The sequence below is a fragment of the Lagenorhynchus albirostris genome, chromosome 16, assembly GCF_949774975.1.
Source record: "Lagenorhynchus albirostris chromosome 16, mLagAlb1.1, whole genome shotgun sequence".
NCBI classification, from domain to species: Eukaryota; Metazoa; Chordata; class Mammalia; order Artiodactyla; family Delphinidae; genus Lagenorhynchus; species Lagenorhynchus albirostris.
Window position 1 is genome coordinate 2,684,097 of NC_083110.1, and position 25,980 is coordinate 2,710,076.

General features: G+C 45.2%; 1 protein-coding gene across 3 annotated transcripts in view; it reads left to right on the forward strand.

The window, feature by feature from the left end:
* The window catches only part of COG2 (component of oligomeric golgi complex 2), a 41,593-nt gene extending 15,613 nt beyond the window's left edge, over positions 1-25,980 (forward strand). Inside the window, exons 6-18 of one of the 3 annotated variants that reach the window (XM_060125571.1) lie at positions 1,462-1,570; positions 2,624-2,803; positions 4,461-4,585; positions 8,182-8,308; positions 11,623-11,762; positions 16,016-16,077; positions 17,278-17,429; positions 19,043-19,240; positions 20,097-20,169; positions 20,470-20,612; positions 22,210-22,349; positions 23,571-23,754; positions 25,301-25,980. In XM_060125571.1, coding sequence (XP_059981554.1) covers positions 1,462-1,570; positions 2,624-2,803; positions 4,461-4,585; positions 8,182-8,308; positions 11,623-11,762; positions 16,016-16,077; positions 17,278-17,429; positions 19,043-19,240; positions 20,097-20,169; positions 20,470-20,612; positions 22,210-22,349; positions 23,571-23,754; positions 25,301-25,402 — 1,735 coding nt within the window. In that variant the 3' untranslated portion in view covers positions 25,403-25,980. The remainder of the gene's footprint in view (positions 1-1,461; positions 1,571-2,623; positions 2,804-4,460; positions 4,586-8,181; positions 8,309-11,622; positions 11,763-16,015; positions 16,078-17,277; positions 17,430-19,042; positions 19,241-20,096; positions 20,170-20,469; positions 20,613-22,209; positions 22,350-23,570; positions 23,755-25,300) is intronic. The other 2 variants (XM_060125572.1, XM_060125573.1) reach the window with 2 other exon arrangements.

Consider the following 25,980-nt stretch of genomic DNA (forward strand, 5'->3'; position numbering starts at 1 on the left):
TTGGCCGCACCGCATGGCATGTGGTATCTCAGTTCCCCAACCAGGGATCGAACTGTGGCCCCCTGCAGTGGAAGCGCAGAGTCTTAACTGCTGGACCGCCAGGGAAGTCCCTCAATGTTCCATCTTCAATGTAATAGATATTATGCTGTTTCTTGCTCAGAATCACCTTTGGGTACTTTTTAAAATTCAGATCAGCAACTTTGAGCTGTAGAGAGACGAAAACCAGGGCAATGTAAGTGAATGGTAACTACAGCATGCTTCTTAGTACAAGAAACGTTTAGATAATTTATAATTAATAGATCCACACTAGGTTACTCAGGAAAGAGGGATTAACCTTTTGGGTTGGTCTTGCAGGGGAATTGCTCTCCCTCTAAACTAGTTTTTTGTGTGTTTTTTGTTTTTTTTTTTTTGCGGTACGCAGGCCTCTCACTGTTGTGGCCTCTCCCGTTGTGGAGCACAGGCTCCGGACGCGCAGGCTCAGCGGCCATGGCTCACGGGCCCAGCCGCTCCGCGGCATGTGGAATCTTCCCGGACTGGGCCACGAACCCGTGTCCCTTGCATTGGCAGGTGGACTCTCAACCACTGCGCCACCAGGGAAGCCCTAAACTAGTTTGAATGCTACAGATACAGGACTGGATAGACCTGAAATGGATAGCATTTCATTTCCTTGTGATGTGGACTTTTTCCCCTCACTCACTGATAGGTCACCATTAGATATAGGATGCCTCAAGAGAAGCCCAGCAGACGCTTCAGTGCCTTTACATTTTTCTTCTTTTGCTGTTTAGCTTCCTTTTGAGTGGTATTGTTGCAGTGTATTTTAGAGGAAAGAAATGCATTTATTACACTTGTGGCAGATACACAATGAATGTCCTTCCACTAGGACCCAGAGAATACAGGTCGACTGCTCTTTCAGCTCTTTGGTACATGAAAATGTAGAGCTCTTCTGACTTACTTGATGTATTGCCGCTAGAGGGCCGCTTTTATTTTATCAAGGAGACAGCAGTATTTGGTATTTTAGAAGTACTGGAGGTATTTTAGAGGAAGAGAGAATGGGACAGAGCAGTAGAAGGGGATTCAGGTGTAAATAATAGGATAGGGCAAGAGAGGGAAGGGAGGTTAAAGATGAAGAAGGCCATGGACAGGAGAGCCTGGGGGAGGAGGTGGAAACGCCCGTCACACCCACAGTGGCCTGGTCCAGCTCCTGCTTCTTGCTTGGACCCTGTGGCTGAGGCCAGGCAGCGTCAGTGGCTTATACTGAAGTAGTTGCCCACTGTCCTAGAACATGCTGTGCATGTGACTTGTGAAAGCTGATGGCACGAAGGATGCTTTAGCTTCTACCTTGTAACGGGGCTGTGGAAAAACACAGTGGGTGCTAAAGCATCAGCATTGCTAATCACGTGATGTGTTCTCTTGGAAATTTAAAACCTTTAGGAGTTAAATTTCTCTAATTGTCTCTACTAGCCCACTTCTGACTGGACAGATTTTGGAGAGAATTGCCACAGAATTTAACCAGTTACAGTTTCACGCTGTTCAAAGCAAAGGCATGCCTCTTTTGGACAAAATAAGACCAGTAAGTGTTGTTTTAGATCTCCACACTTTGGTATTTAGGAATTTGCTAAATAATTTTGGTTTTACCTGATACAGGCGTACCTCATTTTATTGCCCTTCACTTCATTGCACTTCACAGATATGTTTTTGTTTTGTTTTGTTTTTTTAACAAATTGAAGGTTTATGGCAGCTCTGCATCAAGCAAGTCTGTCAGCCTACCAGTGCCATTCCAGCAGCATTTGCTCACTTCATGTCTTTGTATCACATTCTGGCAATTTTCACAGTATTTCAGACCCTCCACCAGCAAAATGATTACAGCTCACTGAAGGCTCAGATTATGATTAGCATCTTTTAGCAATAAAGTATTTTTTAATTGAGGTAATTAAGGTATATACCTTGTTTCTTTAGACATAATGCTGTTGCAGACTTAGTATACTGCAGTATGGTGTGAACATTTCTCTCACGTGCACTGAGAGGCCAGGAGGTCCCAGTGCCCCGCTCCACTGTGGTCCTGCTCGGTTTACTGTGGTCTGGGGCCGCACTCGCAGCGTCTCCAAGGCATGCCTGTCGTGCCTGTGATAACTGTTGATCTGCGGGATTCTGAAACTAGCTTTGAATTTTTTCCTTCAGTTTTTGTTTTTTGGACCCCTGCCCCCTAAGTGTCACACATTGTAGATTTTGTGTAAAGACACAGGCATATTCTCCGAATTATAAGGGTAAAATTAATTCTAAACTTCATGTAACTTGACACACTGCATGATGTAGTCAGAGTTAGTTTATCCGCAACTCTCGACTGGGCTTTAGATTCATGATGTTTGTCAGATTTACTCTGTAGCTTAAGAGGAAAGTAACTTTTTTTCTCATTCTGCAATTCTGTCTAAGTCCTCCTTTGATATAGCAAAGATTTACTTATAAAGAGATGTGGGGTGGAGGAAAGATTCATTGTTACGCTCCAGAAAATGTTAATATTTTAATTTTACACATATTCTCTTCTAGTGCCGCCAGAGATTTGTTATGTATATATTTGAGTCTTTAGAAATTGTTCCAGCTGCTTTCTTACCTGTTTTTCTTGCAGCGTATAGCTGGCATTACAGCCATGTTACAGCAGTCACTGGAAGGCCTCCTTTTGGAAGGCCTGCGGACTTCCAGTGTCGATGTGATCCGGCACTGCTTACGGACTTATGCCACGATTGACAAGGCACGGGACGCGGAGGCGTTAGTTGGTCAAGTCCTGGTGAAACCATACGTGGATGAGGTTTGTGCACCCCCAGGCCTCCATTCGGCAGGCGTTCAGAGAGCGTCTGCTGTGTCCTGGATGCTTCACTGGGCGTGAGGGTGGATCAGAGGTCCTTCTGTAAAGAGTCTCATAGTTACTGCAGCATCAGCTGTAAGAAAAGGTTGGTCCCTGGTGGTTACAACCAGCGTGCAGGAGTCAGGCACCCTCTCTCGTATTTTCTAGTGATGCTGTAGCCCAGGGATTATCTTAATTTAGTAGGGGACAGGTCTTCCCTAGGGAGAAGGTGTGTATCAACATTTTTAGGTCAGTTTTATGCTATGTAGATTATTTGCCAATAAAGTTTTTAAAACGAATCTTTTAACTACTGGTCTGGTGGGTAGAATGGAACAAGTAAAGCAGATGCCAGCACCGCAGCTCAAGTGCCTCGTGGTGGGACAGCGGGCCAAGAGCTCTGAGCGTGGAAGGTCTGCGTGGAGGGCTGTCTTCACAGACTGCTGAGGAGTGTGTGGGCCAGGAAGGTGGGAGGGAGGGAATATTCACAGATGAAGGGCTTTCATAGGCAAATTAGCAGCGTAATACCTTAAATCCAGAACTTGGCTATCCAGTGTCCTTCGCCTACGAGGACACAGTTAAAATTTGGGAAGTAAGCACGTTCTGCCTTTGAGCAGCCAGAATATATTACAGATTGTACCATGTGAAGTTGCCAATACTCAGCATTTTCCGACGCGCAAAAATGGCAGCTTTGTCTGGTTCAAACTGGTGGAAGTCACAGGCCCGTCCTCAGTGTTTGCAGACTTTCTTCAGTGCCACATCAGTGTGGACGCTCTTTCTGTCCAGTAAGTACAAAGCCCTACTCACCATGACTTTGGGGTGAAAGTCTCCCATTTATAAATGGGGAAAATTGAATGTCATTGATAAAAATGAAACTTAAGGATTAATTTCAATAGTCCAGTCAGCTTCCATTAGGATTACTAAAAATAAATGATCTGTCAACTTCCTCTGTTTGTATCCTGTTGTATTTCATAGCTGTCTCTCTATAGGAGTGAAAAAGACAAATTACCTACACTATTTCTTTATCACTAAGTGAAAATGGTTACTAATTTATGCCTTTGATTTTCATTGAACTGAACCTAATGTGCTAAATTAAAGAAACGTTTGATGTTTCGGTGGCATATTAAATAAACTGTGGCCACATTTTAATTTTATTTAAATTCGTATGTTTGTCATTCGCCTCTTGATTCTCAACCTTAACACAAAAGATAAAATAATAATAAAGTAAAATAAAATATACTCCCTTCCATCTTTCTCTGTCTCAAACCTTCCCCTAATCTGAATAATGGTATTTAGAAGAAAAGGCCACGGTCAAGACAGCAAGGAGCTGTTGTCATGGGAAATCATCGTTTTATTTCGTTTTCAAGCTCAGGAGGGAAACAGGCGAATGTGTCTGGCTTTTCAGCTTCAGGCCAGTCTCTGGCACCCAGCCTGTGTCTCCCCCAGGTCAGAGCTATGCACCCGAATCCTGGAACTAGCTCTGAGTGAGGCTGTTGCTGTTAGGAAACATGTCAGCTGGGGAGGAGGGGCGAGAGGAAACACACTTTTCAGGTTTTCTTTGTTCTTTTCCCTGTGGTATGTAACTCATACTTGTCTTTTTTAAAAATGATGCTCCTTTTACTAGGTGATTGTAGAGCAGATTGCCGATGCTCATCCGAGTGATCTTCAGCTCATGTACAGGAAGCTCCTGGAGTTCGTTCCCCACCACTGCCGCCTCCTTCGAGAGGTCACGGGAGGAGCCACCTCAAGGTAGTCTGAGCAGCTGTTCTCAGAGCTCCCGCGGTCCGGGGCTGCGCCTGGAGCCGCTCGTGCCCTGCTGGTTGTTGCTGTCTCGTGTGGACCAGGTTCAGATGCCCTTTCCTGTCTGTGTGTGAGCACAGTGCTCTGTGCTGGGCAGGGGCCATTAGCCTCGTCTTACAGAGAAGGAAACTGTAGTGGGTGGAACGGAGGAGAATGGTGTGTCTCTCTTGAATCCACAGCCCATGCTTTGCCCTTTCCTACACTGTCAGTTCCCTAAACTAGGTTTGAAATAAAAGTTGGTTTCCTTCCATTATCCTAATGTCATAATCTGTTAATAAATATCAATTCAGTTTAATTCAACAAGCTTTATAAGATGTTAATTGTGGTTAAAGTCATCTTCAGTTTTCCCTCCTTTTGTCTGATTTCCATGGTTTTCAGTTCTGTTTTGTAAATACCCCGCTGCCTTCCACCACTGCCACTGTCCTGGCCCAGGCCGTTGTCATCTCCCTGCCCACAGTGGCAGGTCTCCCCACCCGCTCGTGCGCCTCAGTCGGCCCCTCTGCTGGTACATTTACCCACGGCGCTGAGATTCATGCCCCGTCTTCCTACGTCTCTAGTGGCTTCCTATTGCTCATTGTGGAAAATGCAGGCTTCTTGATCAGCACACAAGGCCCCTTGTGCTCTGGCCCCGGTGGTCCTTGGTGGGGCGCTCTGCTCCGCAGTACCCTCGCCCTGCAGTTTTCCAGCACACAGCTGCACTTGCCCACCCCAGCACACGCTGGGCGGGTCTGTGTTTTTCCTCGGAGTCCCCTCCGCCTTTCCTGATCCCTCTTTTTGTTGACCTGTCACTCCACGTGAAGCCCCAGCTCAGGTGCCACGTCCTTCAAGAGACCATCTTTTACCCTGATGTCTACCTTTAATCCTGCTCTCCGCAGGCCGTTGCACGTCGCTCTCACTTTTTCCGTCTCAACAGTGTGCTCCCCTCCCGCACGGCCCACTCCTCCCTCCTGGCACAGTGCCTTGAAGGCAGTAACTACCCAGTGTTTGCAGGATGAAAGACTTAACCTACTTACAGCATTAGAAAGGCAAACGAGGTCCCTGTCTTCATGGAGTGAACATTATATTTGGTCTTGAATTTTTGTTCTTTGAAAAGAAAAAAAAATCTGGGGAACAAATACGCTGCTTGACTTGTGAAGTACCCTATTTCCAGTACACGATTTCAGATGAAGCCTTGTTTTGCCACTTTTGCTTAGTAATCGTGAAGATTTAGTTGGATTTGGATTTGGGGTAAGAATTTAATAGAAGTCATGGGGTAAATTTAAAGAAGCCACAGTTATGAAACAACCAGTCATTAGATTTGACAGGCCTAGTCTTGGTCCTGAAATGTCAAGTTACAGAGCCTCACGTGCTCTTTTCCATGGTTTTCAGTGTGGCAGAATTCATGTAGACGCCTCAGAAATCTGAGGAATCTAAACTGTACCTTGGTGGGCCATCTGCATTTGCTTGAGGCCCCGTCGTCCCGCCACTCCTCACCTTCCCTTGCTCAGCTTCTGCCTCCAGGTGCCCTTTATAGCTGGGGACACCAGCGACGTTCAAGATTTATCTTCCGAAGAATGTGGGTTAGCTTTTCTAACTGTTGATCTCACAGATTTAAGTTTTCTCTTTGGGGCTTTAGTTAGACATTTACTTTGGGAATGAGGTGATCTTGTCCTTCAGTGTTGTTCAGATTATGTGCATTTGTATTTTAAAATCTTCAATTCTGTTCCTTCTTTCTTCCGATACCTTAATAGAGCTACTTCTTATTATGATTAAAAGTATATGATATGATACATGGAATTGGGTATGTGGGACACAGGCATCTTCTTTCCCTCCTGGACCCTCCTCCAATCCCACCAGTAATTTCTCATCAATTCCTACCTATTATAGAATGAGATTATCTGATAGCTCTTTCTGAACAGTAAAGCTGAATAAGCTATTTGTCTTGATGGTTTCTGCTAAGCAGGAAAATTATGCAAACTTTTTACTGTTTATTTTTAATACTTATCAGAATGTTAAATGCCAATTTGTTATCACCACTTAGCTACACAACTCCCCGTTTTGCTAAAAAAATGAGACCGTATATTGCATGGATGATCAATTTTAAAGACAGTTATCTTAATATAGAGCATATCAATAACGGAGCAGTCAAAGTGGGTCGATCGGTGAGATGGTGTTGCTTAAAGCTACTTACAGGTCTTTAAGTTCAAGAGAAACTTAAGGAACCTGCTTTTTTTGTTTATGTACTTGTGTATTTAACCACTATTAACATAGCACTTATTGTATGCTAGGCACCATCCTAAATGCTTTACAAATATTAATCCATATAATGACCCTGTGAGGTACGTATCATTATCATCCCTGTTTCGAAGATGAAGAAACCAAAACACAGAGAAGTTAAATGACCCAAGATTTGAACTCACGTACTCTGGCTCCCAAGTGCATGCTTTTATCTCAGTGTTGTATCTCATCTAAGTTTGTGAATTAGAAACCCAGAGTCCAGCCTTTTGGCTAAAAATGCAGAATAAAGCATGCACACACAAAAAACACACAAAAAACATTACCGTTATCAGTTTTTTGTATTAAGATTTGTGATCGAGATTTTACGTAAAATAGTCATAGAGCTTTAGAACTGAGCGTAATCTTAGGGATAGCTGAAGTTGTTAGTAATTGGGCAATTAGCGTGATGTATAGTGCTTTAGAGTTGAGTGGTGTTAAGGTTGAATACAAGACTGCTTTTCTTTTTTTTTTTAAATATATGTGCTGTCCTGTAGGCATTATTGTTCCATTTACAGAGCACAGGCAGAGTAGATGTAACATAATTCTTCTTTTTTTAAAAAAATTTATTTATTTTTGTCTGCGTTCGGTCTTTGTTACTGCGTGCGGGCTTTCTCTAGTTGCGGTAAGCAGGGGCTACTCTTCGTTGCGGTGCGCGGGCTTCTCATTGAGGTGGCTTCTCTTGTTGCCGAGCACGGGCTCTAGGCGCGCGGGCTTCAGTAGTTGCGGCGCTCAGGCTCGGTAGTTGTGGCTCGTGGGCTCTAGAGCGCAGGCTCAGTAGCTGTGGCGCACGGGCTTAGTTGCTCCACGGCGTGTGGGATCTTCCTGGACCAGGGCTCGCACCTGTGTCTCCTGCATTGGCAGGCGGATTCTTAACCACTGCGCCACCAGGGAAGTCCCACAAAGACTCCTTTTCCTGTGGTATTAAACTGCTTCTTTTTCAAGACAGAGTATAAACATGGTAGCCCATTTTAGGGGAGAAAATTGTGCCAAGTTAAGTTGGTGTAGTTTTCCATTATCCTTGACCCCAGCTTGCTTACTACTTCATAGATAGATGTAGGAGTCAGGACACAGAGGATGTGTCAGGTTCAAGGTGAGAATGAGATCAAGGAGTGAAATAGAAGTTTGGGTCTAAGAACAAACTAATTGACAGATATCGTTTTTTTAAAAAGGTTGAAATAAATTTTAGGCTGAGGAACTTCTGTTTTAATAAAAGCACCACAGTGGAATTTTGCTTTTTGGCAGTAGAAGATTCTGGTGTATTTGACTGAAATTTTCCTCTTATCTTACAGTGAAAAAGGCAATACTGTTCCCGGATATGATTTTTTGGTGAATTCTGTCTGGCCAGAAATAGTACGAGGATTAGAAGAAAAATTGCCCTCACTTTTTAATCCTGGGAATCCCGATGCCTTTCACCAGGTACCTTTTCCTCCATCGTCTTGATTCTTGAAGATGTTAACCTGAGACTTTAGGATAATCATATCTTTTCTGCACAGTCTTGGTTCTGTGGTTTTAGGAAAAACCACAGTCTGAGTTACGTAGCAAGCGTTTACCTTAAAACACGCACTGTTTTATTCAAGTCATAGTCTCTGATAACTTCAAGGACTAAGAATATTTTTTAGAATGTAAAGTAAAATTCAGTCTAGATGCAATTGGGACTAGATCTGAATATTCTAATTTTTAAAAAGATCCTAAGGACCATTAAAAACAAGGCTGTTTGCAGCTGTTTTCCATGAAAAATTAAGTTTGTTGATATCTACTGTACCGTTTTGAAGGAAAACGAAGTATTGGATTGGATTTTAATATGCAATATGTAAGTGTCCTCTATAATTTGAAAGATTAGGAGGCCTCAATATTTTCATTTTTTTTAAAAAAAACATCATTTAAAAGACTTCACGGTTGATATTTCAGTAGACTCGTATGTTAATTTTCCATCGTACCATTTTTTAAAGACAGTACATAGCGTCCTGGAGAAGAATAAAGGCTCTCGGCCAGGTGGCCTGAGTCCGTGCCCAGCTCCCCTGCTCAGTACTCGTGTTGCTCAGCCCCTCGGTGCCTCTCCTCTCCTTCCTGCTCTGGATTTTGATTTTTGGGTTTTCGATTGTTTTATTCAACATGACAATCTTTGTCTTTCACTTAGGTAATTTGTTAAATTTACGATGATCGTAGTGACTGATATATTTGGGGTTTCTTTGGTTCTTCCTATTTGTCCCATTTTTCTTCCTTCTTTTCCTTTCTCCCTTCTTTTTTTCTTTCCTTTTCCGCCTTCTCTGTATTTTGGACTTTTGGGGATTTGTTTTCCTCATTTATTCTGTTTTTCCCCTCTACTAATTTGGAAGTTCTACCCTTTATTTCTTTATGTATTAAGTAACCTTAGTGGTTACTTAACAGAATCTAAAGCTCACTGGTGTTCTCAGCCTCCCAAACAGCACAGGGATCTTAGAGGACTTTGGTGCCAGTCGCCCCATTCCATCGTATCTATGACTGTTTCCAGGGTCTTATTTCTATTTTGATTTTTTTTATCCCCCAAATTGGGCGTTATTTTTATTGTTTTACATGGTCATCGTTCTCCCCTCAGAATTATTCCACGTGTTTATCATTTCCTTTGCTTCCTGTTCCTTCTTGGATGTTAGACCTTTTTTCTGGGATCATTTTCCTTCTTCCTGAAATTCATCTATTAGCAGGGCCTGTTGATAATAAGTTTCACTTTTTTGTGATAAACCCTCAGTTTGTATGTCTGACAATAACTTTATACCTTTTGTGTTTGAAAGGTAGTTTTGATGGAAGTAGAATTCTCTGCACTTTGAACATTGTCTCTTGACTTCCGTTATGAAAATAGTTATTGTTGTTTCTTTGTAGTTATCATGCCGTCTCTCCCAAATCTTGCCTGTGACTCTAGTGTGCTGCTTCATTATGGGAATCTAGTGTGGGCTTCTTTTTCTTTATCGTATTTAGGATTTGTTGGGCTTCCTGGATCTGAGGATTGGTGGTTTTTAATCAGCTCTGTCTCATTTTTATTCATTAACGCTTCAGTGTGCTTTTCTCTCATTCCTCTATTATTTTCTTCTAGAACTTTTGATTAGACTTCCTCACTTTATCCTTTGTGTTTCCTGAATTCACTTTTTAATTTTTTGTCTCTTTGTGCTCATTCTGGATAATTTCTTGGGACTTTTCTTCTAGTTCACTGATTCCTTCTTCAGATTTGTCTAAACTCCTTTTCACCTGTTTCCAATTTACCCTTATTTTCGTTTCTAGAACTTCTATTTGCTTCTTTTTCTAACTCTGCTTGGTCAAATTGCTTATTAATTTTTAAAGTGTAGAGAGGCACAAGGTGAGTGTGGTGAGCCTGGGGCCAGGTAGACTTCCAGACAGGTAAGACAACAAACTGGGAGCTTTATTGTCCCAGAAATACCACCGATCTGTTCTCTTGGCCCGTGTTACAGTGTGCTGAACAATATGAGGTCTTGAGCATTAGCAGTTTAAGACCCTTTTCATTCCTCTTTAGAGAATCATTTTGATCGTGTTAGGCTCAGGAGATTTTTCAGCTCAGAAATGAAGCTTTCTGCTAGAGTGTCGACTTTAGAATTCTAAACCAATACTTAACGTTTGCGGGTACAAACATTTCTTGCAAGAAATGCTTTCAGCTTTCAGTTTTAATGGGACATGCTTTTGTGAAGAGAAAAATATTTTTGTATTTTTTCAACACCCATTATATGCAGGGGTATAGTTTTATCCCAAAAAGGATGAGTAATACCTTTCTTTGTCTCAACTCCACACATGTAGACCACACTCAGGGGATTCAGTAAGTGGAGCTCAAAACCAGTTGAAAGAAATTGAACACCTGTAGTAGTGTTACTGCACTAAAATTCCCACATAAGCACAGACATCATCATATTCAGGTGATTGGTTTGGTGACCCAGAACAGAGTCCCTCTTAGTGAGAAGTACATGGGCAGTCCTGCAGTGTCCTCCCCAGAGCCTGGGGACTGGGGAATAGAGCCCTTGCCAAAGGAATGTGCAACTGCAGTTTTGCACTGCTGACTGGTGAGGGTTCTGTTTCCCCTATTTCCTTGCTTTGTTTCTGGGTAAATTCTCTCTGAGCCTAAGCAGAAGAGGAAGCGTCATTTATAAAATAGGGGATGATATAAAAGTAGTTACCGGGTAGGGCAGTTTTCTGGGTTAAAGTAAGAAAGACAATTTTAAGCACTGTGTGAGGATGATAAATATTAAGTAAGTGTTAGCTTCTGCTCTTAATGGTGTTTTTAGATTCCTCCTGTCAATCTTCACGCTGTGCCATCTATAAAAAGGATGTAATTACTCACATGGTTTGAGTCTTTCTTTCCTTTTTAAAATTTTCTACTTCTTCTTCTTCTGGAGAGGCAATGAAAATTATACCACTTAATCTGCAATCTCTTGTGATTCCAATGGACTGGGTTAGGGGTGCCCTAGAAGATGGGGGAGAGCTGTCGCTTAAAGACCACTGGACTTAGGATGCCTGGGTCTCCTGACGGGCTTGCCACCTAGGACCTTGAGCACGTCACAGAACCACTTTGGGCATTACTTGATCTTTAAGCGGGGACCTTGGAAGGAAGGTCCCATAAGGTCCTTATCAGATCCAGAAACTATGATTCTGTGTGTTGATCTTTATCTTGATTACAGCTTTTTTCGCTATATGATCCCAGTTCTGGTTAGTTCACTTGAAATGAAAATGCCACCTGTTTGTTCTTATTTTAGAAATATACCATAAGTATGGATTTTGTAAGAACATTTGAACGGCAATGTGGATCACAGGCCAGTGTAAAAAGATTAAGAGCACATCCCGCCTATCACAGCTTCAATAATAAGTGGAACTTGCCTGTGTATTTTCAAATAAGGTCAGTAATTTACCCCCCCCCCACCTCCACCCTTCTAAAACAGAATTTGAGCACCAGTTAAGTATGTTGGCTCCAGCTAACAGCCCCTTCTTGATCATCATACTGTTCTTTGGGAAACAAAATGTAGAGTGGAAGTGCACAGAAGTATCGTGATTGCCAAAGTTCTGGCTTGTATGACAGAAAGATAAGTCTTACTCCTTGGTCATTAGACAACTGAGAACACTAGACTCAGAGTGAGCTAGACCAGGCCTGGCTTCATTCCCACGTGCTACGTCCTTGTTCGTCCTGAAGAGACAGAAAGAGCGGGTCACCTGGCAGCTCTTTCTCCCCGTTTTCCTCTCTCATCACCTGCTTCAAATAGCAGACCTACCCTGCATTTGTTGTTTTGCTCATCTGGAACATTTTTTGTCCTCAGAGGGAGTCGGGAGAAGTATTCTCTCTTAAAGTAGTCTCTGTAGCTGATTCCGTCTTAGCAATTGATAGTAATTCTACCTATTAGTTTGGATTCCTTTATAATACTTTGTGACATTTTTTCTCTCTATTCTGGAAAACGGTGACACGTTTCTTCCAGATGTCATAATGATATCACCTGTGTCAGTAAGTGGTTCTGTAGACTGTTTGGGGAAATTTAGGATAAATTCTTAACAATATGTGTTCCCTTAGAAGAATAGGTGATAATAGCCATTTGTGCAGCTTCTCTTGAGTGAGATCACAGTAAGCTCCTCCGTAGAACGGCGTTAACCAGAGCATTTGAGCTAGGATGCTCTTTCAAGACTCAGGCTTTTTGTTTAAATTGTTGGATGTTTTCATTAATTATGATGCAGTCCTTCCCCAGGGTTCTAAGGAATAATTACAGAAGGAGATATACTAAGAACTAGATACCTTGATTTGTAATTACTCGCCATGATTGAGAATGTATGTAATCATCTTTTGATAGTGAAATCGTAGCTGTCAGACTGTTAGTAAATGCCCTTTTACACACAATACTGGGTTTTATGCTTAATTTTTCAAGGTTACATTATCCTGTAGGTAGGAAATTAAGGATTTTTTTTGTGTAAGATACTCATGGACTGCATGGGAAGTAGTCGTTACGTGATGATGAAAACTAAGCCAGGGCAAGAAGCCCTTTTGGTTTGTGAGAAGAATTTAAAATGGTGAAGCATCACTTTATAGCATAAGACTGCAGTAGAGAAATAATGTTTCAACTGTCCCATGTCTTTTGTAGTCCAGGTTCAAAGTTAGATTGCTTTAGATATCCAATGCCATCAGCCCATGCTCCCGTCTACTGCCTCCGAACCCCTCTTTTCTAGTCATTTTCCCCAGACCCCAGGGCCCCATGCTTGGTAATCTTGCACTGTCACCTTGCTTCCTGGAGCTCTGGGCCCCGCAGGGGCGGCACAGCCCGGCCTCGGCAGGTTCTCCTCTCATTATACGTTCTCTCAAAGCTGGTGATTGAGCCTTAAACTCTGTCGGAACTCAGCCAGTTCCCTGAAAGACGTTTTCACCTTCAGCAGATTTTAGCCATAGCATTCAAAGGGATTGGTTAACTTTTCTTTGTAAACAGTTTTATTTAAAATGTATAAAATTAAAAAAAAATTATGTTTGAGTTATGAAGTGTGGAGCTTCATAACTTTCAATACATCTGCTTTTCTGTTTAAGAAATAAATTCAAGTAATACTTTATGGGACACCGTTCTGTTGATTTTTATCAGGCATTAGATTGTTTATTCTGAGGGATGACAGAATGTTTTGCGAACACCGCTGGGGTCAGAGTTGTAGTGTTACCTGATTCACCTCAGGGTCATTTAAAGTAAGCCTAAAGCCAGTGGGGTGATGGTGTGTTGACATGTTTCTAGGAAGAAGTATTAATATTGCACCCTCAGTAACAGGTGGATGCTCCCGGGTCTGACTCTATGCCTGCATCCCCGTCACCTTCAGGAAAAAGGCAGCCCTGGCCCACACACACCGTTCTGTGAGCACTTGTGCACCCCTCCTGCCCCTGCTACCCTACTGTGTCTGCGCTTCATTTGTTCTTACAGGAGTATCGGAAAGTAGGGTTAGGACTCCGTTTCTCATAGGAAGAGATTAAATGTACATGTGCGCAGAGCAGTCTCAAATGGTAGCGAATCAGTGGCTGCCTGGAAACTGGGCTGGTCGCCCTTTAAATGCCACAGGCAAAGCGTTAGGTCTTTTTTAATTGAAATCTCGCTAGAATGTTATATGCTCCCAGGACGGTCACATGTGTGTTCTGTGTCTGTCACGTTCAGCACGCGCTGAGCATGGTGTAGCTCCTTGATGACATGGAGTCCGTGTGGCACTAACGTACCTTCCTTTCCCTCCACCCTCCGCAAGTGTATGCCTGCGCGAAGTAGAGACATGCGTTGGGAAGTGCGTCTCCAGGCCCTCCCCAAACCCAAATGTAAGAATTTGGGAGTGTTTGTATTTGGGGTTGCCTTTCTTACAAATCTCCTATCAAGAGTAGAATAGCATCCCATATACACACGAAGACTACAGCACAACTTTTCAAATTCCACCAAAGTAACATCTCACTTTGTTTCTTTTCTAAGAAGTATAACGTATCACTTCAATCCTGGAAGCTACTGCTCAGCAAGGCTGTGCCAGGGGCTGGTGCTGGGCTCCTGGCCCTTGGGGCTAAGGGGACAGCTGGGTCACGTGACATAGACAGCTTTCCTTTCAAGGGTCCAACAGCTGGTCCCACGCAGTCAGCACGTCTGTGTGAAATGCACTGGTGTCGGGTCTGCTGCATTTTTCTTGCACTTTCTCGTTTGTGTGTTTATCAGAATTGTCACAGACGTACATGTAATTTTATCCCGTGTCTTTACTTACACTGAACTATACCTGCTCTTCTCATGGCTGCAGAGCTTCGAGCTGACCTCTCTTCATGCTGCGCTCAGCATGGATGTGCTGCGCGTTTACAGGCCCTTCCCTTCCTTGGGGCCTGGTGTTCCCGTTGTAAATGGTGCTGTGTTAGCTGTCAGGCCTTTTCCGTGTTTTGCGGATTTGGAGGAAAGGTGGGCTGAGGGTCTGAGGCTGACGCAGGTGCTGGTTTGCTCCCTCCACTGCGGGGCAGCCCCTCCCCGTCCTCACTGTGCTCGGGGCCACCGCCTCCTTCGCTGGGCCCCGGCGCTCTCTTCTGTTCCCCGCTTGCCTTCTATCACTTGCTCTCTCTCTGCCTCTCCCTGCTGCTTGGAGAGACTGGCCTTTCGCAGGCTTCACGGGGCAGAGGGCGAGTCCTTTCCCTCCCTGTGGTGTAGGGACGCTGCAGGCACCGGCCAGCTCCAGTGGCCAGGGCGGTCCAGAGGCCTCCGCTGTCAGCCACTCGCACCTTTGTGGCGGATGGGGTGGCTGCTCCTTGTGTGAAGTGCTTTTACTCCTGAAAACCAGCCTCTGAACTGCTTTTAAAAAGCACGTGAGTGCTATCCAAAAACCAGAATTACGACTTCAGTAAATTGAAGCATGTGTCAGAATTTATTGCTAGCAAAGGACTAGCAGGTGACAGAAGAGTGTATGGTAAAGAAAGTATGAAGATGGAAGAGCTATATAGTTGGGAAGAAAGATGCTACGTAAGCAGCTAGTTAAGGAAATACACACGCACACACACACAAAGTTTTCATTTCAGAGTCATAAAAATGTGTCCACACTAGTCATTAAAATAGAAGTCTGTGACAGGATGGTATGAGGGCACAAGTGGGCCAGCAGAGGAAAAAGAAAACCCATCAGAAAGCAGATCTTGAGCCTCGGGGCCGGCGGGCCAGTTACCATGACAACGTGAGAGACCGGCAGCAGGGCAGCAGATGTTCGAGGAGCGCCAGGCAGAGAGCTGTTCTGGTGTAACTGCCTCTACCTTCAGTGATCTTTCTCAAGCTGCGATCAAAGACACAGAATACAGCTTTCTCATTTCTTAGTTTGGGGGACATTCACTTTCTTCTGATAGGGCTGATGTAAGGGGATTGGAAAAACCAGTCTTGCAGCCTTGAAGTGATTACCCGATTATAGCTGGTGGGACTTGCCAGAAATGGCTTCCTAGTGGATTAATTGAGACACGTTTATTTCCTGCTCGGTAAAAAAAAGTCTGGAGAACAGGCATCAGGGCTGGTGCGGCATCTCTGACAGTGCTGGCCTCACCAACAAGCCAGTGGAGGAAGGTCCTGTTTCGTGGGGAGAGGGGAGGGTGGGTGGGACAGCCGCCTGCAGCAGAGAAAACAACAGTTTACACTCTTGTTTTTCTCTCAGATTTAGAGAAATAGCGGGATCCTTAGAAGCAGCACTTACAGATGTCCTGGAAGACGCACCAGGTAACTTCCTCAAAGTGACAAATGACAGGCTGTCACTGAGTTAAGTAGGCTCACCAAGTCATCTTGGGGACCTCAGTACCCTGGGGGCTCTTTCACCTTTTCCTGTCTTCCAGTAAGTTAGACCCAAAGGTGTACTTTAACTTCTTTTTTTAAAAAGGGTTTATAGGGCTTCCCTGGTGGCGCAGTGGTTGAGAGTCCGCCTGCCGATGCAGGGGACACGGGTTCGTGCCCCGTGAGCCATGGCCGCTGAGCCTGCGCTTCCGGAGCCTGTGCTCCGCAACGGGAGAGGCCACGGCAGGGAGAGGCCCGCGTACCGCAAAAAAAAAAAGGTTTATAGAGCTTCTTGCTGTACAGAGATGATAAAAACGCTGCTTTAAGAACACAGGAAGGAGACCTCATTTTCATTCCTCAGTATAACGTGTCAAGGGGATATAACTGCTGCTGTGCTTAAGGGAGCAGCCCTTTTTGTAGCCAAGTGGCCACGCTCCACTTCTCTCCGAAGCTGAGGTGAAGGACCAGGGTGGCCTTCCCTCTGGGCGGGGGGCGATGGCTCACAGCGGGGGCTCCTTGCCCCGGGCCTCCAGAGCCCTTGGGCCAGTCCTGGGACAGTGCGCAGGTGACTGGGGTTAGGATACACTTTGCAGACACGTTTGCATCATTTGCATCCCTACAGCCTCGTTCACCTGTGTCACGTTGTAGCCATGCCCGGTGGCCACTCACCTAGTAGGTGGCTGTTCCTATAGCCGCAAGGGTCTTGGGGCAGCTCCACTCCGCTTTCTGCTCCCTTTCGTGCAGCCAAGTTCCATCTAAACTGCACTCTTTTAGCCTCAAAGTTAGTTTCCAGCTGTTTTTGCCCAAAATGGCCATATGTAATCGACATCCTGTGTTGAAATAGCGTATTCAGGAGGGAAGGAGAAGACAGGACAAATTCAGAACCGAAGGTGAAACCCTTGCCAGTGGCTGCCTCTCCAGCTTGTGCTTGTTGATCTGGTACGAAGTGTCTGCTGGCTGGCGATTCTGAACGCCGCTTATGTCTAATGCCTGTCAGATGCCTGGGAGGGGGAGCCATGTAAAAGTAGAAGGACCTCCCTAAAGCTTTGCTGACAAGAAGGCCGCTGCCTTCACCCTTGGGGTGTACGTGGAAGATTTTAGCCGTTGGCCCTTCAGCTGAGATTCCTTAACCGTATGTTTTTTGTCTAGCTGGAAGTTCGTATTGCCTCTTGGCTTCTCACAGGACGTGGAGCAGCCTGCAGAGGTGTTGGTCTGACCAGATGTTCTTGCCGTTGCTGGTGCATCGTCTGTGGAGACTCACTCTGCAGATTCTCGCACGGTACTCCGTGTTTGTCAAGGAGGTGAGGGCTGGCGGGTGGCTCATCCCTAATCGAGGCTGAAACAAATTAAAGATGGGTGAAGCCGAACGTGCTGAGAGTCTTAAAGGCCGTGTTGTCATGAGAGGTTGATGCGGGGACTGCAGGCCAGCTTCTCAGTTGCTACCCAATTTCGCTTCTGGGTTTCCTTTTCACTCGTGCGTGTGGCCTCGAGGGGCGTCTGCTGTCACGTGGTCAGTGGTTTGTCGTTTGGAAAAGCCCTCACCGGCCACCTCACTTTTCCCTTCTGAAAACCAGGATCTTTGCCTCCAGACTAAAACAGAAATGAAATGATTCTAATGAAAATGATTTTTAAAATGCGTACTTTAGTACCTAGTCTTTGGAAGTGTAAAAACTCCAAGTGGTTGAGATTAAAAGGTAGTAAAATTAATTAACCTTCCCTCCATTTCAGAAGTAGTAGTTGGATGCATTAAGCGTCCGCACGCCTCTGATGGTTTATTAGATATTGTGCGTAAAGCCACGGGAGTACTCGTGTGGTCCCCTGCTGAGCCCCCAGCCCCGCCAGGCCCTGCGCCCGTGTCTCAGAGATGCCTGCTGCACGGACAGCTCAGTGACAGACGCACCCCCCGGCCACGGCAAGGTGATGAGTATAAAAGAGATGTGAGCAGAAGCTTAGGGAAGACGACACGAGGAAGGCCTCATCCATGGAGAGGAAAGCACTCTGTCATCTGGAGCAGAGGGTCTCAGCGGAAAGAGCGCAGGCTTGTGACAGCGTCAGACCTTGGCTCTGCCACTCCTTATCTAATTTCGTGGTCTTAGGGAAATTGAGTCTCAGATTCTTCATCTGTAAAGGAGGAAAACAGCTTCTGTCTGTGCTTGTCGTGAGGAGTAGAGAGAGGTTTGACCAGCAAACTGATAACCAAGGGGCCTGGCAGACAGGGGCGCTCCACGGCAGTTCCTTTCCTCCTCCGCCTTTGCCTCTCTCTGCTCAGAGGGGTCTCAGGAGACCACCGTGCTCCATGAAACTGTTCACGAAGACCGTGCCGTTCCTGGGCACGGTCGGGTTGGTACACTTCTGTTAGGCCTGGGCCTGCTACGCCACGCCCAAGCAAGATGCTAGCCAGCAGTTCTTCTCACATCCAGAATATTCCGTTCTTTTCTCGATCCCAGTGCACGTCTCATAGGTTTTTTCCCCTTGTAGCAAAAATCCATTATGCAAAGAACACTTCTGTCGTTTGTGTTATTTGAAGCATAATTAAGGTTTAGATTTTGATTTTTTTACCCTTATGTTGATGATAAATTTATTAAGCAGATACCGTACATTATTTACCTTAAGCAGTTAATTAATTTTTTAAAACCTATGATGTTCCACATCTTAATTTTCCTTTAGTTTAGGGGCCTGTGGTTTCATTTCTGCCTGTTACTTAGGGAGGGGAAATGCACATGGGGTTGCAGTTTGTCCTGTTTCTCTGTTTTCCACGCCTGCCTGGGGAGAGGGCTGTGGTGTTTGTCATGAGTAAACTTTCACTGGATCCTTTGTAGACAGCTGACATTTTATGGTGAGTCACTGACCTGTATAAATGCGCAGGTATCTTGCTGGTGGAAACACATTTAATCGTTGAAACCCTTTTGTTCAGCTTTTACTCAGGCCCATCTCTAATGAAAGTGCCAAGGATATTAAAAAGCCTTCGGGAACTGGCAGCAAAGATCCTTCCATCGCCCAAGGAAACTGCGAAGACCGAGGAAGCGGCCCTTCCGAGACGAAGCCCGTCGTCCCCGTCTCCAGCACTCAGCTTGTTTACGTGGTCGCAGACCTGGACAGGCTTCAGGAGCAGGTGAGCCTGTGTCCCGGAGGAGTTCTAAGTACCGGCTTCAATGTTTGCAGTGGCTGGCCTCACGGGGCTTAGAACTGTGGGCCCAGAGCACCCTGAGAGCACGTCCGTTCACCTCGCTTCTGGGTGTTGCTCTCGTTTCCCTGCCCGGCGTGCTCACTCCCCCGTGCTTGCCAGTCCCGCCTAGGATGTGCTAGCCCGGAGCCTCGGCTTCCCTTCAGCAGTGACGCCACAGTCTAGCAGCACGCCAGGCACCGCCGTTTCTTGCATTAGCTCCGCTTACTCTGTGCAGGCATGACCTTTAGTGGTTGGATTTTAATCGTTTCTAATTCACTTACCCAGTATTTCAGGGTAATATGTAATCTTCAGTTATACTTTGAAAGTGCTGACCTATTAACACGTCTTCCTGTTTTCTCCAAATAGATTCCATGTTCTTGCTTTTACCATTAACAGAACTTTGTGGGATGAATGTGTTTAAGCGCTGTGATATGCAATTCTGCTTTTCTCAAGTTTGAATATTTTGTGGTGCTTGGACAGATATTGTATGTTTGGAGCAAAAACGTGGTCTTTACCATGTGTTTTTTTGGTACTGGGGAGAGCTGCAGAATAGAAAAGGATTTCGCATGTTTTCTGGGTCTGTTAATAGCCGTGAAAATGCTATTTTCCATGCTGTTGGATTCTTTCATAGTGAAAGCATTAATTAGGAATTTTGTTTTCTTCTGATGAAAACCACTGGAAGTTCTGAGTTTAGTTTTATCGTTCATTAATAATATTCTAGAGTTCGTAGATGCATAAAGAATTGACTCTTCCTTTGATTTATAAAAAGTAACTGAATATATAAAGTGCATATTTATTTCAGCTTCCAGAGCTCTTGGAAACAATCAGGCCAAAACTTGAAGTGATTGGCTTTAAGAATTTTTCTTCCATCTCAGGTAAAAATGAATCTTTAGATTCAGCAAATCTTTGAATAAGAAATAATTTACAATAGAATTTTAGAGACCGTAGGATAAATTTTAACTAACCATTTTCTTCTCTAGTCGTAAGTTCTTGGTGGTTTCTGTATTCTGTTCTGTGTTTATAACTTCCTTGGATGAGATATTTTGTTTAATTCTAATGATTTGATTTGATTTGGTTTGTTGTAGTATGCTCTCTAAATATGTTGACGGTGTTTAAAATAGAATTCACCCCTGGGCCTGGATAGTGTGATTAAACACATGCTTCTGTCTGTGCAGCAGCCCTGGAGGACTCCCGGCTATCTCTGTCTGCCTGTGTGCCTGCCTTGAGTGACAGAGTCACCCAGGACTTGAGTGAGTCTTGCTTCAGTCACCTGAAAAGTGCCCTGGAGGTTCCCAGGCTGTACCGAAGAACCAACAAGGTCAGTGCCCTCACTGAAAAGGGTTTCGAGGTTGGGAAATATATATCAGGAAGGCCAGAGAGGGAGGAATTGTTTAGGCGAGGGACAGAAATAGGTTCTCGGGGGGAGAATCCGTCTCCTGGAGAGAAACCCTATTCGTGAGAAGGGGGCTCCTCAGTAGATGTGGCACAGACACAACTGAGGTAGTTGGACTTGCACAGCACGGACTTCTGGCCTTAAGGAAAAACCGTATCTTCAAAGGAAGCATTTTAATAAAATACTTTTAAGTCCTATCCTTCTTTTGGTCTTCATATTTTATACTTGAAAAGATTTGAATTTACCTTATTTCTTTTACATTGTCATTGGAAGTACCTGCTTTCTCCTGTCTTTTACTAGGTAAGGTATAAAAAAAAGCTGCATTAAAAAATATTAAAGGCATTTATAAGGTGAAAAATGAAGCTCACACTGGTGTTCAGAGTCGAGTTCTGTGTCCTCACTTTGTAGAATGGGGATTTGGGGGGATTTGTTTTTACCAGCGTTTTAATTTTCCCTCTTGAACTCCCATTTTCATGCGTTTATTTATGCTCATTTCATTCTTGTCAGTTCTCACTTATTTTCCCTCTAGATTTTCTTTTCTCCCAGTTGGATAGTTGGATTTTAGGCCATTTACAACTGAAATTATTCTCAGGAACTGTGAGAATCTCCTGCAGCATTGTGCTCCTTTGGAATATCCCGGAGTTCCTACAGACACGCCTGGGCGGGGCCGCGTCTTTGTTGTGCGCTGAGCCTGCGGCCTGGTCTGCAGCTGTCTGGTCTGCTGCTGTCAGGGTTACTCGTCCCGCCCTGCCTGTGTTCTGGGTGCAGCGAGCAGCTGGGCTGAGTGCTGAGCTGAAACCCAGCTCGCCTCCGCTGGGGCTGTTCGCCTTTTCCTTTTAAAAACTGGGACACTCCAGCAGAATTCCCATTTCTAGCAAGAGTACCTTATCTCCCGATTTTCTGGTCTGAAGTGGGAGAGACCTATTTTAATTTGCCAAATTCATTACTTTTCCTTTAGGAATCTAGCAACTTTTCCCTTTCTCTTCAACGGGGTGTTACATTTACCGAGCGCTTGCATCGTAGGTCAGACACCGTGCTAAAGACTTTATACCCTCATTAGTCCTACAGAGTGAGCGTCCGTGTCCTTACTCACGGATGAAGAAACCAAAACTAAGAAAAGTCAGACACCCTAGATCCTAAGCTCTCACGTGGTGGTCTGTTGGCCAGCAGCAGACGGTCGCTGGTGGGAGCTTGTTAGAAATGTGCCATCTCAAAACTTGGCCCCGTTCCCCTCCCTGCAACACACACCGAATCAGACCCGGAATTAACGGGGTGGCCAGGTGATCTGTGTGGACAGCAGGTTAGGGAGCCTGAGTCCAGTCGCTCCGGGCATCGTCCTCCCCGGCTGTCTCTCCACGGCTCCCTCTTGGTCTCCAGGGGTCTTTCTGTGGACAATGCTTGTATGTGTCTCAAAACTGGTACCTGCGTAATGCCCTTTTGAACGTGAGGTTTGGGTAACTTACTCTCTTTCTTTTTTTTTTTTTTTTCTGTTCATCTTTAACCCCTACCAACGTTATTCCAGGAGGTGCCAACGACAGCCTCCTCTTATGTGGACAGTGCTCTGAAGCCGTTGTACCAGCTTCAGAGCGGGCACAAGGATAAGCTCAAACAAGCCATAATTCAGCAGTGGTTAGAAGGCGCTCTCTCTGACAGCACGCATAAGTAAGTAACTTAAAAGCGGACTATTCTGGACTTGCTTAGAAAAGCCCTAAGTCAGACATCACTGGGACCATCACAGGCTGCTTGTAGATAAGGTAGTAAGAACATCCAGTGGCCTCATCGCTGGACAAGGCAGGGTGCGGGCACTCAGTCCCTCCCCGACTGTGCTCGCTCCACCCCATCCAAGGCTCTGCTTGGCCTATCCCAGCTCACACACCTTTCGGGGCCCAGGCACATTGCACAGTTCCCCCGGCACACTGCCTTGGACTGTCCTTAACGTCGCTTCATGCAGGATTGTTCTGCGAGTCCAGGCACGCTTTCTCCTTTCAGGTCCTTTCTCTTCAGCTCTGTCAGTCCATGATGGCTCCAGTCATGCCACGTAATCAGCAGACTTGCGCTGGGGAGACCCGTGTAATCAAGGAAGCGGAAACACTCATTGTGCAGTGTAATTACAACTGCTGAAGGATGGGTGTCAAAATCCTAAAACCAATGAGAACAGGGGAGGTGTTCAGTATCACTGTGGTCGAGCATCTCTTCATTTCCGATTCCCCCTACTTTTCCCCAAATCCAGCACGGAGTTATGTCAGAAAGTATATTATTTGATTTTATTGTTGGATTTTTTTTAATTATTAATTTTGCAGTACTATTTTGTTTCTTTCGACCAGTTATGAGTTAAGCAGCATTTGTGAGTTAACTTAGAACATAACAATGAGTTATAATACTGTTTCTGTGGGGAAATATATTCCAAATAACCAGCTTGTAAACAAAATTTTGAAATATAACTCATTTATAATTTGGAAATTATATTGAAAATATTTAAAGGCAATTAGTTTTATTTAAAAGTTCTGAAATACTTTTTAAAAGATGAGCTGTTCCTAGAACTGATGGTAAATGAGTTTGTTCCTTGCATTGGGGAACAAGCTGCAGCTGTTCACCCTTTATATGAGAAAGACAGTTTGGCCTGAGATTCTTGCTTAGTGTTCAGGACTGAAATTTTAGACAGAATTCACGTACATAGTTGTTATGTTCCGAGAGGATGCAGTGCTAGACAGTCAAGACCCTGTTTTTCTTTCAGTCTTGAGAAACAGTATTTACCATGGCTGGTTGTTTTTTTTTTTACTGGAATTGAATTTTTATCTTAAAAATCCCTGTTTTGGTCCACAAAGCTCGCGGGCGTGTTTGGCGTTGTGTCTCTTTCACCAGTCTGTGTGTCTCGTGCTCAAGGTACTATGAGACCGTGTCGGACGTCCTGAACTCCGTGAGGAAGATGGAGGAGAGCCTGAAGAGGCTGAAACAAGCCAGGAGGACCGCTCCCGCCACCCCCGCCGGGCCCAGTGGCGGCGGCATGAGTGACGACGACAAGATCAGGCTGCAGTTGGCCTTGGACGTCGCATATTTAGGAGAGCAGGTGACCCGAGCGCCGCCGTCCTTCCAGGGGGCCTGACTCCACATTCCGAGGGCCTGGCAGCCAGCTGGTGGTGCGCCTGAGCCCAGAGATGCTGGGAGGAGCCGGGAGTCCATTCCCAGTGCTGGAAAAGAGGGCCAGGGCCCCAGACGCTTGAAGGAAGAGGATGGGCCCCTAGGGAACATGAGAACGAAAAGACAGGCTTTTTGAGGTCCAGGGAATTGACATCCTCTTGGCTAGCTGGCATTCATGTTCCCGAAGCCACTGGGGCTGTGCCCATGGGCAGAGGTGGCGTCCTTTTGGTCCACTGCCTGGAACGTGCCTGATACGTCACGGGTGCCAGATGAGGGTCTTTTGAGGTATTTGTGAGTTTGACTTTCGGAGAAGAGTTAGGCCATTGACTTCTCAGTGCGGTGCTTGAAAACTATCTCAGCACAGCTTCTTTGCTTCCCTGCCTGCGTTTTGTAGGTTTTCTATAAAACACAGATTTTTGTGTCACGGCATGTGGACATTCACGTAGGTACCGCCACGTAGGGGCAGGTGTGGATTCCGCGCACGGCCTTCTGTCCTCACAGACTGTCAGAGCTTTGGGGTGTTCAGAAACTGGCTTTGTCAACTGCTTAGGTTTTCTATAGCAGTAGATCCTCAAGGAAGACCTTTTTGCTAGAGAAAAAGTGGGATCATAACATTCCCATCAGAAGATGCCTTGTTTTCTAGTCAGTCTTTCATACAGTTCAGGGTCATCACTAAAAATCTAAATTTTTCCCCTTTCGGGTGAATTTAGAGATGCATTCTGGCAGAAGTCCATTGCCTTGTTTCTTTATTTCTCAAGAGAAACTCAGAAGTCTTTTGACAGGCAGGAAAGTCAGTTATAGACACATGAAGAGCAAACAAGCAAAAGAGTTGTGGGCCGGGGAGGGAAGGAAAAGGCAGTCCTCGACCCCAGCCCCCACACGAGCCACAGCACGCCGGCAGAGACTCGATACTCTGTCTGGGTTTTTCCAGGTCCGCTTGTGCACGCGTGCGCGTGTAGTTCCTGACAGCTGTTGGGTTAAGGTGGGAGGGACGCTACATGCTGCGTCTCTGGCACTGAAATAATCCACAGCAGCTGCTGTGCAAAGCTGTCTGACTGCATCAGCTTCTAAGAAAGGCTTGTGGATGACACACTAAGAAATGAAGGTCTTAGGCCAGTTGTTTTTTGAAAATGCTTCAGTTAAAAAATTACTTTATTATTTCTCTTAGTGTGAATTTTCTCTTCCAGTCCGCAAAAGAGGCTCTTATCCTGGTGAGAGTCTGATTTAATGAACTAAGATAACTTAACACTGGCTTCTTAGAATGACCCCCCGAAATAAATTCTACCATAAGGAAATTTTTTTTTACTGCATTTATTTGAAAGGAAGAAATATCCTACCAGTCACTAGGGAGCTGCCCTTTTCTGGTTCCGTGGAGGGTGAGGTGAGGGTGCGTGTTTTGTTTCCTTTTTTGTAAGGGTCTTCTCCACGTTCAGCTCACATCGCAGTAACTTGATTCATCCCCGTGGCCTTTGCAGATCGAAAAGATAGGCCTGCGGACAAAGGACATAAGAAGCTTTCCAGCTCTTACAGAGCTTGTTGCCGCTGCGAAGGACCAGGCAACGGCGGGGCAGCCTTAAGCATCTTGGAAGAGCCCAGGGGAGAGGAAGTCGGGCCTCGCGCCTGCACGGAAGAAAGCGGCTCTGTTCTCTCACGGCCTGCAGCCAAGAAGCGCTTGCACAGGGTCCCAGCAACGCACCAGGACGGCCTCCCACCGCAGCGTATTTGGGTTTTCTTTCACCCAAAAAGAATACAAAAGCCTTTTTCCGTTGTATGGAAGATAGTTTTTAACTAAGACATTTGAAACTTTCTACTGTAGTTTACAGAGCAAATTATTTTATTTTTATCGTAAATCTTAGCGTGGCAGAGCTGATTTCTAAAATATGATTGAAGGAAATATATATATGAATATAAAAAGTCGTCTCCCTGATCCTGCAGTTAGAAGTGGCCGGCTGCAGAGGGGTGACCATACTGTGTGCAAACGCCCTTCTCCACAATGCAAGTAACTGCCCACTTGCTGACTTTCTGGAAGACGCAGTCCTGGTGGCTCCCCCTCCCCCGTTAGGCGTTCAGGAAGAGTGCAGGTCACCCAGGCCTCTGTCAGGAGCAAGAACCAGCGGGGGAATCGGTCTCCTAAATAAAAGAAGAGTCTGCCAAA